Source organism: Canis lupus, chromosome 2 (assembly GCF_011100685.1).
Source record: "Canis lupus familiaris isolate Mischka breed German Shepherd chromosome 2, alternate assembly UU_Cfam_GSD_1.0, whole genome shotgun sequence".
NCBI lineage: Eukaryota > Metazoa > Chordata > Mammalia > Carnivora > Canidae > Canis > Canis lupus.
The window spans coordinates 79,183,045-79,202,792 of NC_049223.1; the positions used below are offsets into that span (position 1 = coordinate 79,183,045).

General features: G+C 54.0%; 1 protein-coding gene across 1 annotated transcript; it reads left to right on the forward strand.

Annotated features, from left to right (window-relative positions):
* Positions 1-275: 275 nt before the first annotated feature.
* Positions 276-19,396, forward strand: TAS1R2 (taste 1 receptor member 2). Its single transcript, NM_001031819.1, is given in 6 exon segments — positions 276-457; positions 1,995-2,295; positions 3,663-4,433; positions 8,829-9,038; positions 17,188-17,311; positions 18,474-19,396. Coding segments are annotated over 6 exon segments (2,511 nt in total).
* The last annotated feature ends 352 nt before the right edge of the window (positions 19,397-19,748 follow it).

Here is a 19,748-nt window from a genome sequence, read left to right on the forward strand (position 1 = left end):
TGTCCAAGTGAGCAGGACATGCTTTCTCTACTTCCAGGTGGGATTCTCCTAGACCACCCAGGTCCCACCATACCCTAGGAAGGGACCATCCTAGTTCCGGCCCCTTCCTTTCCCCCCAGAGTTCGCAAATCTCTCCACCTGTGCCAGGTGCTTTCCCCGCCCCACGGGCCACGGCGGGGCCACCATTATGTAAATGTCTGTGCAAATCCCCTGATGTCAAGCTGCCAGCTCTCTGATGAGGCAGGGCCACCTCCGGGGACCCCCACTTCCCAGCCATGGGACCCCGGGCCAAGGCGGTCTGCTCCCTATTCATCCTGCTGCAGGTCCTGGCTGAGCCGGCTGAGAACTCAGACTTCTACCTGCCTGGAGATTACCTCCTGGGTGGCCTCTTCACCCTCCATGCCAACGTGAAGGGCACCGTCCACCTCAGCTTCCTGCAGGTGCCCCAGTGCAAGAAGTGAGTCTCCAGTGTGAGGCTGGATGTGGTGATGGGGGTGGGGTGGGAAGCCTGCGCTGGTCCCGTGGTCCTCAGGGGACCAGGCCAGGACCAAGGGCTTGAAATGCTCCTCATCCATTGCAAAACCCCTCATCCTGGGTTATCCCCACTGGCCCCCAGGGAGAACCCACACAGTTCATGTCACTAAGATCTTCGGCAATTGTGTTCTGAAACATGGAGACCTGGTAGGCCCAAAGTCACATCTCTTAATAAAGAGTTACAAGATATTTGAGCCTGGAGGGGTTGTAGAGACCGTCAAAATCACCCCCACCTACTTTGGCAAGTGAGTCCATGTCAAGGCCTGGTCTAGAAACCAAGGGTTACGCCTTTGGAAGGCAGAAACGTGGTTTTTCTGTAGCAGGTTCTCAGACCGGAGGGGAATGTTTGCCTTTCTCTAGGGCTGTGGTTAGGTGGGTGGCGGTGCTTCCAGGACGGGAAGGATTTCCTTCACCCGTCTCACGGGGTGGTGGCATCACTCAAGATTAGGTGGACCATCTTCATGCAAGCAAGGGATTATGAATTAAAGACCCAGTGCAGAGAGGGAAGGCATTCTGAGAGAGAAGGAAAAAGGAAGGGATAAAGGTGATAAAGGGCCAACTGTAAGAAATGCATGCTTTTTGTGATGTTGGGGAAGATCATGTGCTGATTTGAGAATGGTGAGGGTGATGGTGCCGTGATGGTACCAGGCACATTGTTGAATGTTCTGATGCCTGTGATAGTGGTGGGGAGACCAGTGAAGTAACGGTGGTGATGGTGGTGATGTTGATAACATTGATAGCAGTCATACTGGTGATAATGCAAATGGTGAAGAGTATGGTGATGATGATGGTGGTGGTGATGGTGGTGATGACGGCGATGATGGTGATGATGATGATGGTGGTAATGATGGGGATGGTAATGGTGGTGAGGATCGTTGTGGTGGTGGTGATGGTGATGAAGATGATGATGGTGATGAAGATGATGGTGATGAGGGGGATGGTGGTGATGGTGGTGATGAGGATCATGATGGTGATGAAGATGATGGTGCTGGTGTGATGGTGCTGGCAGTATTGGTAGTGGTGGGCACAGACATGTGGTCACAGTGATGGCAGTGGTGATGATATTGTTCATAGGGAATAGTAGGTACATGATGTGACAGTGATGATAGCGATGGCAGACATTGTAGTGGGTAATGGTGATTGTATCCGTGGACATTGGTAAAGTGGTGGTAGATCATAGGGATGGTGGTAGTGGTGACAATGGTAGTGATTGATGGTAGCCACAAGGATCATAATGCCAGAGGTGGTCATAGGGATGATGGTGAACCTAGAGATGTGGTATGGCATGGTGACCACGATGTGATGATAAAAATACCAGAATATCCTGGAATGGCGCTTTCTTGGATAACTCCTGGGCTTTCCTCTGGTAGGCAGAGGAAACAAGCAGGCTCTCCAGGAAACAATCCTGCCCCTTCCCACTCTGGACCTGCTTCCTACCCCACCCTCCATGGCTTCCCCAGGTATGAAATGAAGGTGTTGGGCTACAACCTGATGCAGGCCATGCGCTTTGCGGTGGAAGAGATTAACAACCGCAGCGACCTGCTGCCCGGCGTGCTGCTGGGCTATGAGATAGTGGATGTCTGCTACATCTCCAACAACGTCCAGCCCGTGCTCTACTTCTTGGCACGGGAGGACTACTCCCTGCCCATCCAGGAGGACTACAGCCACTACGTGCCCCGTGTGTTGGCGGTCATTGGCCCTGACAACTCCGAGTCCACTACTACTGTGGCCCATTTCCTCTCACTCTTCCTCCTTCCACAGGTGAGGCCCTGGCTCCTGGGGGAAGGAGCTGGGGAGGGGGCAGAGGAGGGGTTGTCTAGAGGGCTCGCTTCCCCCCACTGGTCATGAGGGGAGAAGGAGGTGGGAAGCCAGGTCAGGATGTCAGCCCCAACCCTGGGAGGGAAGCCTGGCCTATTCATGAGAAGCCTAGGCTTTGGAGACAGACAGACCTGGGCGTGCATCTTGGCTCTGAGTCTTGGCCATTTTGAGTCACGGAGCAAATCTCTTAACTCTTCTGAGCTTCAGCTTCCCCACCTATAAAATGGGATGATGAGAGTTCCATCCTAGGACTGTCTGAGGCTTAAAGGATTTAACCTCTGTAGACATTTATAGGATACAGTAGCTGGTCAATTATGTAATGGTCGTTATCTAAGGCACCTTCCTTGCACAGAAATGAAAACCCAGAAAATGCTCAATATTATCCTGTACAGTTGCCTAGTACAGGGTCTGCCACATAGTAGGTCCTCAGAAAAATGCCACTAGTATTAGTACTATTATTGTAAGCGTCATCATCATCATGATCGAAAATGCCTCAACCAGTTTTAGTTGGTCTAAAACTTCAACACATTAAAGAGCAGCTAGCGCAAGAAGACTTGGCACACAGTAGGTAGCTGCAAATACTGTATTTTTGCTGACATTTTTATTATGCAAAGCACCAAGGGTCTGACACACAGTAGGTGCCTAGTAAATGTTAATGTACTTAGGTGAGGCATCTCGTTCAGGACTAAACTCATTCTTTCATTCCCTTAACAAATATTTATTGAGCTCACCCCCCAGTGGGAGAGACAGGCCATGTCAGGAAGCGCATGATAGGGCTGCTGGAAAGTGAGAAGTGCCGTGCACAAAGGTAAAAGGCAAACAGGGTGAGGGGGGCTGGACGGGTCGGTGGACAGATGGAACGGGGAGAGGGAGGCTGCAACTGCAAGCAGGGTGGTCGGGTGAGCCTCGCTGGCAATTGGACAAAGGCTTGAGGGAGGTGAAGGGGTGAGGGAGGTACGGAGGTGTCTGGGAGAAGAGCCTTCAGGAAGAGGGGGCAGCGAATGCAGAGGCCGGCAGGTGCCTGGATTCGCTTATGGAACCAGGGAGCAGAACTGGGACCCGGGAGAGACTAGGAGGAGATGAAGTCAGGGAGGTGAGGGCCGGGGTCAGTGATGGAGCCCCTTGGGGGCCCCTGAAGGACTCTGACTGTCCCTGCATGACTTTCGGAGCTATTGAAGGGTTTTCAAGTGCCTGCCGGGTCACCTGGCCGCCGCCACGTTCAGCGGAGACTGTAGGAGGAAGGGTGGGGGGATGCTTTGGTAGCCTGGCGAGGCCCTAGCTCATGTGCCGGCAGGGGTCCCCTCCCGCAGATCACCTACAGCGCCATCAGTGACGATCTGCGGGACAAGCAGCACTTCCCGGCCCTGCTGCGCACAGTGGCGGGCGCGGACCACCAGATCGAGGCCATGGTGCAGCTCCTGCTCCACTTCAACTGGAACTGGATCATCGTGCTAGTGAGCAGCGACGACTACGGCCGCTACAACAGCCAGCTGCTCAAAGATCGCCTGGCCACCCGCGACATCTGCATCGCCTTCCAGGAGACGCTGCCCATGCCGCAGCCCGACCAGGTGGTGACGGAGTGGGAGCGCCAGCGCCTGGAGGCCATCGTGGGCAAGCTGCAGCAGAGCTCGGCGCGCGTCGTGGTGCTGTTCTCGCCAGACCTGATCCTGCACAACTTCTTCCGCGAGGTGCTCCGCCAGAACTTCACGGGCGCCGTGTGGATCGCCTCCGAGTCCTGGGCCATCGACCCGGTTCTGCACAACCTCACCGAGCTGCGCCAAACCGGCACCTTCCTGGGCGTCACCACCCAGAGTGTGCCCATCCCGGGCTTCAGCGAGTTCCGCATACGCCGCACCCCGGTCAGGCTGCCTGAGCCCAACAGGACCAGCCTGGAGGCCACCTGCAACCAGGAGTGCGACACCTGCCAGGACACCACCGCGTCCTTCAATAGCATCCTCACGCTCTCCGGCGAGCGCGTGGTCTACAACGTGTACTCGGCTGTCTACGCTGTGGCCCATGCATTGCACAGCCTCCTGGGCTGCACCCAGGCCTGCTCCAAGGAGGTGGTCTACCCCTGGCAGGTGAGGCCCACCCCGTGGAAGGGCAGGCATAGAGTGGTTGTCATGGAGACGCTGGGTGCACCTGCTGGGCTCTAGCCTTCCCATCTCATGCTGGGTTCTGGGCAAACTGGTGGGAGAGGTCATGGGACATGCCCTGCCCTCCAGACACATAGAACCAGAAATCCTTCATGGTGACAAAACTCCTTTTTTTTTTTTTTTTAAATGTAATCATCGCCATCCAAGGTGGCCTGTCCTGGTAGGAGATTTGGGTGAAATTCCCTGGAAGGGAGCCTGGCAGGCCGTGGGGGCCCCAGGTCCCCTGCCATTTCTCCGGATAAGAGGCCTCGGGGGCCCACTTGTGTACTCCCTCCTCTCTCTGAGGCCCTACTTGAGGTTTACGCACCTCCTCTCGTTCCAGGTTTGTGTTGTCTGGATTCCAAGCTGGAATTTAAAACTGTGTTTTTCTGACTAGCACTTACACACACGCACACCCAATCAGGAAACCCTCATGGGGGTGAGAGGTTTTACTGAGGAGCAGAGGAGCAGAGGGGATTCACATCAGAGACGCACACCTCATACCTAATAACCCGGCATCTCTGTGCTTGAATGGCTCCTTGGCTTTTTCGTGGTTTAAGGTTCAGGCACTCCTCCAACCCTTGCCTATATTCTGTCTTTATTCTCTGCTTCCTCCCCTTTTTCTGGATCCCCGATCCCCAAATACCTGTACACTTCCTTCCCAGAGCAACCTAGCTCTTTAAAAAAAAAATAAACCCTCCTTCCCTTAATCTATTTATTTGTACCTCTGACCCACAATCTCAGAGCCTAACCTTGCAACCCTAAGAGCTTATTTTCTCTAAAAATGCAGTTATTCTTTAAAAGGAATTCTAGTGCCAGCCTACTAGACATTATATTTTATTATGGGTGCTGCTGTGTTAATAATACACGTAATTATCATGGGTGCTTTACTGTTTATTTGAGCATCAGTAGGCCCCGAGAGCCTGGTATACATCGCCCTACCCTGTGGCCGTCCTATGAGGTTGATAATCTACAGAGAGGAGGACTGAGACAGGGAGCCAAGGTGACCCAGCGGTGATGGTTTCAGAGGGAAGCCGCAGACCCCAGCTTTGAGCCCTGGTGGGCCCTTTGACCCCCTCGTGGTTTTCCCACTGTGCTCTTCAGCTCTCCCAGGCACAAGTGCCAAGAGCTGTGATGAAGGACCAGTCAACTTCTTCCCTCTCCTAACAGTGGAGACCAGAGAGCACCAATCATAGCAACCAGAACACCCTGCCCATTTACTGCACATGCACTATGTGCAGGCCCTGGCTGGGCCCTGTGGGAGCACCAGACCGTCCCCCTAGGAGGGATGGGGACAGCCAGTAAGCTCTGTCTCTGCTGAGTGCAGCAGGAGGGAAGAGTTGCACTATGGTGGCAGTGGGTTGGGGGGGGAAGGGGGAGCGGTGTGCAAGTCACTAGGAGCGAGAGGGGCCAGGAAGGCATGGGACATTCTGGGAGGGGATCGGTGGCCTGATCATGTGCTCAGCTCACTGTGGCCGAAGAACGGGGCAGGAGGGGAGCCGCAGGTGACATCGGAGGACATTCTGGGCCCGATGAAGTTGGTGGTGCTTTGTTCTGGACCCAGGAGGAGCCCACGGAGTTTCAAGCCAAGCACTGAGATGCTGTTTTTGAGACAATTCATCAAGTCAGGTTGGGGTTGAGGCAGCGGGGGGATAGGGACAGGAAGCAAGGAGCCCCGCTCATCCTATGCAAACGTCACCCAGGGTTTCCACTGGTGTGAACGGTGTCACCATGGGAATTAGGAAATGATGCCTTTTTGTGTGGACACGTTGGACCACGATGCCTTTGGTTTGGGGTGGACGCTGCCCTACAACAGGTGCATGGCTTGGTGGGGCGGAGGAGCTGGGCTCCAGCTGTCCTTCCCCTTTGCCCTAACGGGCCCCCCACCCTGACGCTGGGTCATGCCATGCCACCTTGTCGATTTTTGTGATAAAACCCCAAATTTTTATTGTCTATTTATTGGCTTTCTTGTTTATTGACTATTCCCTACCCCACCCCCACCCCCAAATGTAGGCCGGGAAAGCAGGGACCTTCCTTCTTTCCTTCCTTCCTTCCTTCCTTCCTTCCTTCCTTCCTTCCTTCCTTCCTTCCTTCCTTCCATCCTTCCTCTTTTTTTTCTTCTTTCTTTCTTTTTCTTCTTTCCTCTTTCTTCTTTAAGATTTTATTTATTTGAGAGAGAGAGAGAATGAGCAGGGGTGGGGGAGGGACAGAGGAGGAACGAGAAGCAGACTCCCTACTGAGCAGGGACCCCAATGCTGGGCTCGATCCCGGGACCCCGAGGTCATGACTGAGCCGAAGGCAGATGCTGAACCAACTGAGTCACCCAGGCGCCCCAAGCAGGGACCTTTCAATCCTATTTAGTGTCGTATCCCGAGCTGCTGGCACTGGGTCTGGGTCAGAGCTGATGCTCAGTGAATGTTTATTGAATGAATTAATGAACAGAGGAGCACTTACTGTGTGCTAACCCCTTATGTGATTTGCCATCTACCCGCAGACACGCTGTGAGTAGACACTGTTGCTTGATGATTGTTCTCCCACATTAGGTCTAGAGAAGTGACGATCACCCAGCTGGGGAGTGGCCAGGGCAGTGGTGGGGGGGGGGGCGTGGGGTGGTAATGAGGCACAAGGGCAGGGGCAGTGGGGATGGAGAGGCCTCAGGTGACTAGGATACTTGAGGATGGAGGTTGGGAGGTCACACTGCCCGTGGTGTTGGGGGGCTGGGGATGCACTCGGGGGCACGCTCGGGAAATCCAGGCTGGCAGAGGGCAGAGGGCTTTGGCGGTCCCAGGGAAACTGTTCATCAGGTTATGGAATCATAGAGGGTGGAAGTTGCAAGGTCTTAGAATCTCCAGGTCCAATATTTTTGTTTTACAAATGGGGGTGGGGATGGCGCCCTTGTGGCATTTGCCACGTGCTTGCCATCTCGGCATCTCAGGTACAGTCCCTCTGTCCGTCAGTCGGGGGGCAGAGCTTGGTACTTAGGTTTGAATCCCAGCTTTGCCACCACTAGCTCTGCAACCTTGGGCAGGTTATTTAATGCATCCGGGCCTTGGGTTTCTCATGTGCTAAGCAGAAGGAACGCTAAGCACCGTGCTGAGCTCTGGAGGGGACTGACCGCGCTGTGTGTCCATGACCCGGTGCAGATAGAAGCTCCGTGTCTTCCTCTTTCCCCTCTTTCATGTCTGACACCAGTGTCTGGACAGTGATAATCCAGGCCTCCTCCCCGTCAGGAGAGTTGCAGGGAGGATCCTTTCTGACCCCTCTGTCAGAGCCCTGGAATCTGGGGTTGCTGAGCCCAGCCTGGCCAGGTCAGTGCGGGGATGGGCCTGGCCACCAGGACCTGGCTCCTTAAGGCCTCCACCATCCTCACCCCTGCCAGAGGCCCACCACCTGCGAGGAGCCTTCCTCCTCTCAGCTCCCGAGACCATTGCCCCCAGTCGCAGCATCATGTGCAAATTCCAGAGACTTCCAGAGCCTGACTCTGTGGTCAGGGTGGGAAGAAGGCGAGAGCCCAAATCCCTTGGCTAACTGTGTGTCGGTCCCCGAAGGGAGGTCCCCCAAGATACAGCCCAATAGACTCTCTCATTTATGGTGGGAAAATCTAGGAGCTAGATTGATGAAATATCTAAGTTGGAAGTTCCCTCAAGGGGTCAGCACAGAGGTTCAGTGACTTACCCAAAGTCACACAGCAAATTGAGGAAAAAGCTCAGATTGGAATTCAGGCCAGAGGATGCCCAGTCCAAAGCATGTTCCAGTTTGTACCAGCTTCTGCATGCTCAGAGCGACGGGGGACGATGACATGGGGAGAGACTGGAGACTGGCCTCTAACTGGGGGGAGGCAGGAAGCCCCCAGAGGGACAGGGGCAGGTGCAGCTGACCAGGGCAGGTGAGGGAGGCAGTGGACTCGAGCTCAGCTATGGGTCCCCCAGGGGTGGCTGAGTGACTTCCAGGGAGAAGGAATAAGATCAACACTTCGGCGGGAGGTGAGTACTTACTCGTGTTGAGGCACCGTGCTAAGTTCCCAACATAGGTAAACTCTCATTTGTTGCCTCCGAGCCCAGGAGACAGGGTTTTTGTTGTCCTGCTTCGCTGAAGAGGAAACTGGGGCTCACAGAGGTCAGGCAACAGGTGCAAGGCCTCATAGCAGGTGGCAGAGCTGGTGTCTAAACCCAGAGTATCCGACCCCAGAGCTGGAGCTCTCAGCCCCCACCTCCCGGGTGGCCCCCTTCTCAGTCCTCTTGCCCCCTTGTCCCCATGTGGAAGTCAGGCTAGGGGGATGGGAAAATTTCCCCCGGGTCCGGCCCCAGCTCTGATGCCAGCCTTTCCCTTTGGCCCTTCTAGCTCCTTAAGGAAATCTGGAAGGTCAACTTCACCCTTCTGGGCCACAGTGTCTTTTTTGACAAGCAAGGGGACGTGCTCATGCCCATGGAGGTCATCCAGTGGCAGTGGGACCTGAGCCAGAACCCTTTCCAGAGCATCGCCTCCTACTACCCCAAGCTGCGGCAGCTCAAGGCCATCCACAACATCTCCTGGCACACCGCCAACAACACGGTCAGCTCTCTGAGGGCTGGGGCTGGGCACCGGCTCACCCTGGGGTGGCGAGGGCCCTCTGGACCCGAGATCCGTCACTGACAGCGGGTGGGGGGGTGTCTGTGCAGTGGGGGCGGGGCGTCTAGGCCCTGTCCCTCCCGTTGATAAGGCCTAGGGTTTCTGGCTCCCCGAGACCCAGGGGCTCAGGGGCTGTGCCCAGTGAACGTGTGCTGGACACGCGTGTGCTGAGGACTCAGCTCTCACGTCAACCATTGCTGGTGCTCCCCGTACGGTAGCTGTACCCTCAGCTGCGTCTGGCACCTGTCATTCCAAAGCTCCTCTGTTTTACCCTCTTAGATGCATAACAAGCTGTCGGAGTGGTGGTGGTGGTGTGTGGGGACAGACAGGGACCCAGCCTCGTAGGAGGGGAGGGGGAGGGGGAGGGGATACAGAAGCTCCAAGAGCCTTCCTCATCTGGATCCTCTCCCCGCCCCATCCCCTTTATCCTCAGTTCCCAGGGTGCTTGGTGCTGCCGTTTGAGTGTGGGGATTTCTATGGAGTTGGTTGGGTGGGGGTCTTGATTAGTTTGCTGCCCACCGGGGACCACAGTCTTGGGGGGCGTAAACCCAGACATGTAATCTCGTGGTTCTGGGGCCTGGCAGTCCGACAGCAGTGTCAGCAGAGTTGGTTCCTTCTGAGGGCTGTGAGGGAGAATGTTCCGGGCCTCTCTCCCAGCTTCTGGTCATTTGCTGGCCTTTGCTGGCTTTCCTTGGCTGGGGTGGTCCCGCCTGACCTCTGCCATCACCCTCATATGACATTCTCCTTGTGGGTGAGTTGGGCTCCAAATCTCCCCTTTTGTAAAGACATGGGTCGTATTGGAGTAGGGGCCCACCCCACTCCACTAGGGCTTCATTTTAGCTCATTACATCTGTAATGATCCTATTTCCAAATAACACCACATTTGGAGGTCCTGGGGGTTCAGACTTCAATCTATGAATTTTGAGGGGACACGATTCAACAAATAACAGCATCTTCACTCGGGTTTCTCCCAGAAAGCAGAGCCTGAGGCAAGGGTTGATGTGCAGATAGTTTATCCCAGGATATGCTCCACGGGAACAGGAGTAGGTGATGGGGGAGAGGTCATTAGGAGCAGAGGAATGTTCTCAAGCTGGGCACCACTGCGAGCTCAGTGTTAGCAGGACCTTCTGAAGGGCCACTTTAGAATGGCCCCCAAGGGAGGGAAGAGGGTGGGATGGGTCCATGGGTCTGTACTGCCCCCACCTCCTGTGGTTGGGGGTCACCCCAAGGGGCGTTAACTCCCTGTGCTTCCGGGTCACAAGATATGTGAGTGCCCAGAAGTTTCCCACGAGCATCTCACGCCACGGCCCCGGGGCAGAGAGAGAAGGAGACTGAGTGTCGCTTAGATGAGGTGTGACAGGCAGCGCCTGCATGGAGTGGTTGCTGTGCTGTAGCAGAAATAAAAGGAGGTGGGCCTGAGAAAACGTGAGGGAGCCCACAGAGACGTCTACTCCTTGCTGCTCTCACTGCGATGATGTCCCTCCCTGACCCAGTGGGGTGGAGCCTGGAGGGCGGCAGCCAGCCCAGTGCCCTCACCGGGAGCTGAGCGGACCTCCCCATAGGCCCTGCTGCTGCAGTGGGGTCCCCGGTGGAGCGTCTACTCATGCCTCCCTCCTGCCACCCACCCTGGAGTGTCCTTTGCCCTTAGCCACTTGGCCGCTGGGGTGATCCAGACATTCGTCCCCAGGTATCTGAGCCCCTGGTCATCTTGTCCTTGCTGGCCTGTGGCTGTGGCAGTTGTCCAGCGGCAGTAACGACCAGGCCACCGCAGCCAATCTCCCGGTTCCCAGACCTACTCCTGCCCGCCCTCCCGTGTGCCAGCGACTGGCTCCTCTCGCTCTTCCGAGTCACTTACCTCCTCCTTCCTTGGCTGTCTCGTTCGCTGGCATGGGGCCCCTGAAATGACCATGGGGGCAGCAGACAGCCTTTGCTATCTGCTGATGGAACCATTCCCTCTTTGGAGGCCAGAAGCTGAGTTCTAGCAAGAGTCCGGGCTTGAGGGGATGAGACGCTCCGGTCTCCCGGTGAGCCCCCGAGAACTGGGGTGAGCATGGCCGATCCTTCCGTGGTTGCTGAACCCCCGTATTCCAGCTGTTGGGGTCACAGTGCTATGTACTAACCTCCCATTCAGTGTTTACACCTCATCCTATAGGGCAGTGGCCCTACTCCCAAGGTGGTGTCCCCAAGCCGGTACCCGACCTGAGCCCTTAGTGTGCCATCCCGTCATCTTGATAGGTTGGGTACATCTAGGCGACCGGTATATGTTGGGACCAGTGGATCCGGGGGTCACATGCCCGTGTCACACCCCCTTGGCCATACAATAGGTCTTTTGTCTGATGTGATGTTTTGGGGGGGACCCATGACGCTAACTCATTCAGTCGTACGTCCTTGGATCGCGGCTCTGCCCTGCGGACACGGGAGGCGAGTTCTCACACGGGCGCATCAGTGGATTCCTCGGGGAAGAAGACAAGACACCCGACTTTGTAGACGCGCCCGCGTCTGTGTGGAGTAGAGGCAAATCCAGGGCTCAGCGTGGTCTCCGGGCTGCAGAGTGAGGTGCTCGGCAGTAGCACCAGCTATGCCGACCACGGGCGCGGGGGGAGCCCTCTGCAGCATCCCCGACACTGTGCCCCCTCTGTGGCCCATTGCGTGAGCCCCGGGGGGCCCAGGGCGGAGGCCAGCTGACCTGTACCGGAGGCTTCATCCTTTCCGTCTGGCTCTCATCACTCCCTGTTGCTTGGATTGGCATTCCCACGAGACACAAAGGTCGTCGTGCTTAGTACTCACTCTCGTGGATCTCCGCACCCCCCCCCCACCCCACCCCAAATGATCTCATTTCCACCCTTCCAGCCTTGTCCTTTCTGGGCCCTCCAAGCAACCAGCCAAGCCATTCATCACTGCCCAGCAGCCCAGGAATATCCATACGCCAGGACCTTTCCCCGTCCACGCAAAGTGAGCAAGCGCGTGCTCTGCTTGCAACTCTACACACAAGGGACATTGTCCCTCGTTACTATCTTGAAAGAGGAGCTTAGTATGGCGACAGTCCATTTTAAGGTCATGCTAATATCAAGCTATGAGTGTAACACCTGTGAATCACTGATTTGAGGAATACACCTGTTCCCTCTGGCCCTGCTTTGGCCTGATCCCAAATGCACCATTTCCGTTGCATTGAGACTTGCCACTCTTCCTGCCCGACCTCAGGACTCCATCAAGGGTCACTTGACGTCCCCGAGGCCACATGCTCGTTTCCCACAAAGGCCCAGCAGGACACAGGAGCTGATTCACAAACAGTGGAAGGCATGTTGTTGCTGAATCGTGCAACTCTCTTACTGGGGCTTGCCCATCCTGCCCTGTGCATCAGCAGATCTCCCTGGCCGTGTGGCCTGAGTGGCTAGGAGAGCGGGGCCTGCAGCCAGGGTCTTCTTTGGAGTCTTTCTCTAGGCTTGTCATTCTTTACCTTGAAACTGTAAGCCGTCTGAGTCGCCTGCTGAATGTGGGCTGGAGCAGGATTTCCAAGAGTGATTTGTGCTGTCCCCCACATCTGGAGGTTCATCAAGAGTCATGCTTCTGTAAGGGCAGGAGATGGAAGATGAAATGACTTACCTTTTAGCCTAGAGAGGATGACCTTGACCTGGAATTTCCCAGACCACGGGACCCCTAAACCCCTCACTGACATGACAGGCCTCCTCTGAATCTTTGAAAGGTTTATCGTATACACTTATACCTGAGGATTCGCATCCTAGTTGGCCATAAAGAGTCCTTGCTACTTCCTACTCACCAGATCCTATTAGTATGATGCCATGGTTACAGCGGACCAGCATGATGTTCTGCAGAATGTCGGAGCTATCTAGTTCCGTGTAGACCAAACCCTGATGGAGAGTAGAAGAGTAAGCTCAGCTCTGCCGTAAGACCGTAAATGTTGAGACTTAAAACCATAAAAACAACTAGAAGAAAACATGGGGCACAAGTTTCATTTGAGAGCTTTCTTCTCTTTTTGGTAGTCAGTGATAGCGGTGTATATTCCTCTAAGTACTGTGTTCACTACATTCTATAAGTTTTGCTATAGATTAATTAAAATTAAAAAAATATATGGTAAAAAAAACCCATAACATCACATTTACCACTTCAACCATTTTTTCCCCAAATTTTTAAATTGTGGCAAGATATACACAGTTTTACCATCATAACCAAGTGTGTGGTTCAGTGGTGTTAGGTACGTTCACATTCTTGTGCTATCACCACCACCCTCCACCTCCAGAACGCATCACCTTCAGAATGGAAACTTTATGCCCATTAAACACCAACTCCCCACTCCCCCTTCTCCCCAGCCCTGGAAACCACCGTTCAACTTTCTGTTTCTATGGATTTGACAAAAGAACCTCCTATAAATGGAATCACACAGTATTTGTCTTTTTGTAACTGGCTTGTTTCACTTAGCTTCACGTCCTCAGGTTCATCCGTTTTGTAGCCTGTGTCACAATTTCTTGCCTTTTCGAGATGGAAGAACCCATTCAGTCAGTGGATCATGATTATGAATAATCCTAATCCAATCAAAACATCACAGTTCGCTCATCTGTTCATCTGTCGATGGACATACTCAGGTTGCTTCTACCTTTAAGCTATTGTGAACAATTCTGCTATAAACGTGGGCGCCCAGACATCTCTTTGAGAGTCTGCTTTCAATTCTTTCGAGTATACACCCAGAAGTGGAAGCTGCATCATGTGTTTGTTCTATTTTTAAATTTTTTGAGGAACCCCCATATTGTTTGCCACAGTGGCGGCATCATTTTGCATTCTCAGCCACGGACAGGAGATTCTAGTTCCTCCATATTCTCACCAACACTGGTTATGTTCTGGTTTTGTTTATTTGTTTATTTGTTTTTATTTTTGTTTTTGTTTTTTTTTTTAATAGTAGCCATCCTAATGCATGTGGGGTGGTCTCTTGCCGTGGTTTTGATTTGCATTTTCTGATTGCTGAATGAGCATCTTGTCGTGCTTATTCGTTGTTTGTATCTCTTCCTTACAGAAATCTCTATTCGGGTCCTCTGTCCCTTTGTTTTTTGTTTTTTGTTTTTTGTTTTTTGTTTTTTTGTTTTGATTTTTTTTTCCTCTGTCCCTTTGTGAATTAAGCCATTCTGTTCTAGGGGTTCTTTAAATATTCTGGATACTAATCCCTTGTCAGATATATGATTTGCAAATATTGTCTCCCATTCTGTGTATTGCCTTTTTACTCTCTTGGTAATATCATCTGAGGGACAAGAGTTTTAAATGTTCATGAAGTCCTGTCCAGGACATCACTGCCAGCTCCAGCATCATGACACTCGGGCCCTATGTTTTCTTCTAGTTGTTTTTATGATTGTAAGTCTCCCATTGAAGTCATGGTTCCATTTTGAGGTGATTGTGTGTCGTGTTAGGTCTAACCTTACCCTTTTGTATGTGGATATCCAGTTTTCCCAGTACCATTCATTGGAAAAAAGATTCCCCTCTGCACGCACCCCCACCCCCCCACTAAATGGTCTTGGAACTCTTGTCAAAAACATCATTTGACTCTATATGTGAGGGTTTGTGTCTGGATTCTCTATTCTGGTTTATCGGTCTGTATGTCTGTCTTTATGGCAGCACCATGTTGCTTTGATTACTATAGCTTTGCAGTACGTGTTGAAATCAGGAAATTGAGTCATCCAGCTTTGTTCATCTTGGAGATTGCTTTGGGGACCCCGGGTCTCTTGAGATTTATCTGATTTTAGGGTAGGTTTTTCTATTCCTGCAAACAAAAAAGAATCATTGGGATTTTGGTAGGGATCGCATTAAATCTGCAGATTGCTTCGGGTGGTATTGACATTGTCACCATGTCGAGTCTTCCAAGGCATGAATGTGGAATGTCTTTCCATTTACTTAGGTCCTAATTTCTTTCAGAAATGTTTTGAGCTCTTCTCCTCTGTTTCACCACTGCCTGTTTAGCGAGAACCACCACTGTTTGCCCTGAGCTATTGTGACAGCATCCTACCTGCTCCCTGGCTTCCGCTCTGGCCCCTCACGGTTTAAACTCATCATGGAACCTGGGACAATCCTGTTAAAAGGGACTCAGATCCTGTCATTCCTCTGCATGGAATCCTTGCCTGGTTTCTCATTTCACTCAGAGTGAAAGTCCAAGTATTTCGACGTGACCTCTTTGAACTAATCTGCTGCTGCCCTTCACGTTGGTGCTCAAGTGACACGGGGCTTACTGCTCAGTGACCATGCCACGTCCCTCTTGGCCATGGGGCCTTTGCATAAGCTGTTCCCTCAGCCTGTGCAGATCTCCTTGTGGCTTGGTTCCTCACAGCCATCAGGTTTCTGCTCCAGTGTCAGCCGCTCAGTGAGACTACCCTTGTCCACCTTGTTCGATTTTGCAACCAGCCCCTCCTTTGTGTTCCACCCCCTCTGCATGGCTCTGCTTTTCCTCCTGGTATTTATCACCACTTGTCAAGTTACATATTCAGATGTGAATTGTGTCTTTTCCCTGTGAAGGTATTGATTCCTTGGGAACAAAGACGGGGCCTTGTTTGATTCACTGCTGTATTTCCAGTGCCTGGCTCAGTACTTTTTTCAATGAATGAATGAATGAATGAATGAATGGAGTGAGTGAATGAATAGCAGGTTGAGAGTCCATGAGTAAGAGAGGGTTAAGTTGGTTACTTAGGGAAGAGTGAAGAGATGAGTTCAGGAGGTGGTGGGGTTGTGGGGGGAGGATACATGGCAAGGGGGTGGTAAGGCGTAGGTGTGGACAAGGTGCTCACGTGTGTTGGTGTGCATGTGTGTGGTCCTGTTGGAGGCAGAGAAGACCCCTGACAGCCTGGAGAGGCTGGCGGGGGATCAGATGTTTTATTTTGGCTGATGGAGAGTCTCTGAGGTTCTTCCAGGAACAAGAAAGCAGCAGAACAAGATGTCTGGAGGTGTCATCTGATGACCATGTGCAGGAGGGATGACGGGGGTGGAGCAGGAAGACAGGTGACCTCTCAGAGGCAAGAAAGGAGGGGTTCAGGGGCCAAGTGGTCCCACTGCGGCTCCCCTTGTGTGGGCCCCGGCCCTTCATATGCGCGCTCTCATAACACCCTCCTGTTTGGGCATCAGGATGATTTTTGTGCCACCTGAATCTGGTTGGGCTGCTCCCCCACTCAGGAGCGATGGCTTCCCACTGCCCCTCCATCCTTAGGGTGCCACACAGGAGCCTCCAGGATGTGGCTCTCCCACCTTGCACCCTTCTCCCGGTGCCTGCTGACTCCCTTCCATCCCCCAGCCTCATTGCCTTTACTGTTCCCTCTGCTTGTAATTCATCTGTGTGTTCACTAAACCAGGGCGGGGAGGGGGGGTCCTCTATTCTACAGAAATTGAGCGGTAAGAACAAGAGACATGGCCACTGCCTACCTGCTCTTATTCAGCTGAAAACCCCTGCCGCTCCACAAAGGCTGTGTCAGACTCTTAGATGCACATGGCAGAAAGTGGTGTAAGCACAGAGTGAAGTCGTTGCTTCCCATCATTGAAAACTCCGGGGGTAGACCATGAGACTTCAGGCACGGATGGATCCAGGGTCTTTCTCCAGAGCGCGGTCCCTTCCTTGGGAGTGCTCCCCCTCCATGGAGGCAGGTGGCTGCTGGCAGCCCCAGAGTCACATCCTGTCTGTTTGGCAACCTTAGGAAGTCTCCGTCTCATCAGTTGGATGCTGTCATGGGAAGAAGGTGGATCCGGTGTCAGGCAGGCCAAACTAAGAGGGTCCCTACAGACGTCCAGTTCTTTTTTTTTTTTTTTTTTTTTTTTCAATTTTTATTTATTTATGATAGTCACATACAGAGAGAGAGAGGGGCAGAGACACAGGCAGAGGGAGAAGCAGGCTCCATGCACTGGGAGCCCGATGTGGGATTCGATCCCGGGTCTCCAGGATCACGCCCTGGGCCAAAGGCAGGCGCCAAACTGCTGCGCCACCCAGGGATCCCCCAGACGTCCAGTTCTAATGGCAACTCCTGCTCCTTCCCCATCCCAGATGGGGGCCAGGCTTCCCTCCCCAGAGCATCCTGCTGGTTGGTCTCAGGGGCTCTTGTCCTCCTCCCTCCAGATCCCCGTGTCCATGTGTTCCAAGGACTGCCATCCTGGCCAAAGGAAGAAGCCTGTGGGCATCCACTCCTGCTGCTTCGAGTGTATTGACTGCCTTCCTGGCACCTTCCTCAACCGAACTGCAGGTGGGACTTGCAGACCCGCACCCCTGCTCCCCACCCTCAGCCCTGCCCTGCTCTGAGAGCAGGGTCTCTGGAGTCTCCCCCACAGGATGTAAGTGTCCAAAGGCCAGGGTCCATGCCTGATTCCAGTGTATCTCCCTAGGAATTGGTGTAGAGAAAAATCTTCAATGCTCGCTGCTAGGGAGGGTGGGAGAAGGAACAGCCCTCCACCAGGCAAGGCTGTCACTGGTCCCCACTCCACGCACATGTAGCTGAGGGCTCAGGGGTGTCAGACCAGAGAATGTCCATTGGATGGATGGCTGGATGGATGGATGAGTGGGTGAATGAATGAATAAATGAATGTCTCTGTCCATAGAAGAAATGTTTCTGGCAGACGGGGACAGGATCTGGTTTATCTCTCTGACCTCCCAGTGCCTAATGTAGTGCAGAGCGTATCACGTTTGCTCAGTGAATTTTGATTGAGTGACATCCTTGATCAGAAGAGCTCATACCTCCCCCTATAGATCACAAACGCCGGGAAGGTGCGGACAATGCCTTCTCTCCCTCTGTTTTAGTGTTGAGCACCGTTCACAGCTGGGGCTTAAATTATTTTTTTTCGTGACTTCCTCATCAGAGTACTTACCGTGGGCCCAGCATAGCCCAGAGCCCAGAGTAGGTGCCCAACAAAAATTTGTTGCATGATTTCACAGGCTGTTCCCCTACCCAGTTGGTCGGTTCCTGACGGCAGGGGGCTGGCTAGGTTTCGCCCACGTCTCTGTCCTCCCACCTCAGGTGCCCATCACCCACTGTGGAGGGTGTTTGAAAAAAAAAATGTGTTGAAGGAATTCTTTGGACCAATGTGTGAGTGTCTATGCCACCAGAGGGTAAGGTCTCGGGAGCAAGGAATTACAGTTGTTAGGATCCGAGTCAAGGGAACCTCGGTTCAAACCCTGCCTCTGTAACGACCACCTGGCTGAGCCTCGGGTTACTCATCTGTGAAATGGGGTTGCAGGGAGGAGCTGATGGGCCAGTGGGTGTAAGAGGGGCAGTGAGTGGTGGTGGCTAGGCCGGTAGGCGTTGCCCTCAGCTCGCCCCCCACCCCCGAGGCCTGGCCCGGGGCGGGTGCAGAGGATGGGGGTGCTGCCAAGTGGGCGAGGCTGACGGGAGCTGCCGTGGGCTCTTGCAGACGAATTTGACTGCCAGCCTTGCCCAAGTTACGAGTGGTCCCATAGGAACGACACCTCCTGCTTCAAGCGGCGGCTGGCCTTCCTCGAATGGCACGAGCCCTCCACCATCTTTGTGGTTATGCTGACCATCCTGGGCTTCCTCAGCACCCTGGCCATCATGGTGATCTTCTGGAGGCACCTCCACACGCCCGTGGTTCGCTCGGCCGGGGGCCCCATGTGCTTCCTGATGCTGGTGCCGCTGCTGCTGGCGTACGCCATGGTCCCCATGTACATAGGGCAGCCCACGTTCTTCTCGTGCCTCTGGCGCCAGACCTTCTTCACCCTCTGCTTCACCATCTGCATCTCCTGCATCACCGTGCGCTCTTTCCAGATCGTCTGCATCTTCAAGATGGCCAGGCGCCTCCCGCGCGCCTACGGCTACTGGGTGCGCTGCCACGGGCCCTACGTCTTCGTGGCGTCCTTCATGGTGCTCAAGGTGGTCATCGTGGCAGGCAACGTGCTGGCCACGACCGCCAACCCTACTGCCCGCCCCGACCCCGATGACCCCAATATCATGGTCCTGTCCTGCAACTACCGCAGGGCGCTGCTGTTCAACACCAGCCTGGACCTGCTCCTGTCCGTGGCGGGCTTCAGCTTCGCCTACATGGGCAAGGAGCTGCCCACCAACTACAACGAGGCCAAGTTCATCACCCTCTGCATGACCTTCTACTTCACCTCCTCCGTCTCCCTCTGCACCTTCATGTCCGTCTATGATGGGGTCCTGGTCACCATCCTGGACCTCTTGATCACCGTGCTCAACCTTCTGGGCATCAGCTTTGGCTACTTTGGTCCCAAATGCTACATGGTCCTCTTCTACCCAGAGCGCAACACGCAGGTCTACTTCAGCAGCATGATTCAGGGCTACACCATGGGGAAGGACTAGCACCGCCCACTAGGGCTGCCCAGGGGGCCCAAGGGCTCAGCTGGGGGCGGGGGGAGACGCAGACGGGATGGGGAGGTGGAGCTGGGTGCAGGTCGCAGTTTCCCGGTAGCTGTTTGGCTTGCTAGGCCCTGCCGCCCATTCTAGGAAAACCTGCCCAGGGTGGGGACCCTACTGGTGTCCCCGACAGAGATGGATTTGAGCAGCCTACAGTCTCCATCTGGTGGTCACAGCGGATGCAGGCTCGTTCCCCTCCCTCCTGTTCGCGGGGAGCGAAGGCTGGGCTGCAGGGGCTGGGGCTGGGACGGGCTGGTGTCGGGGGGATGTCTGCGGGGCGGCGGTGTCAGTCACTAGC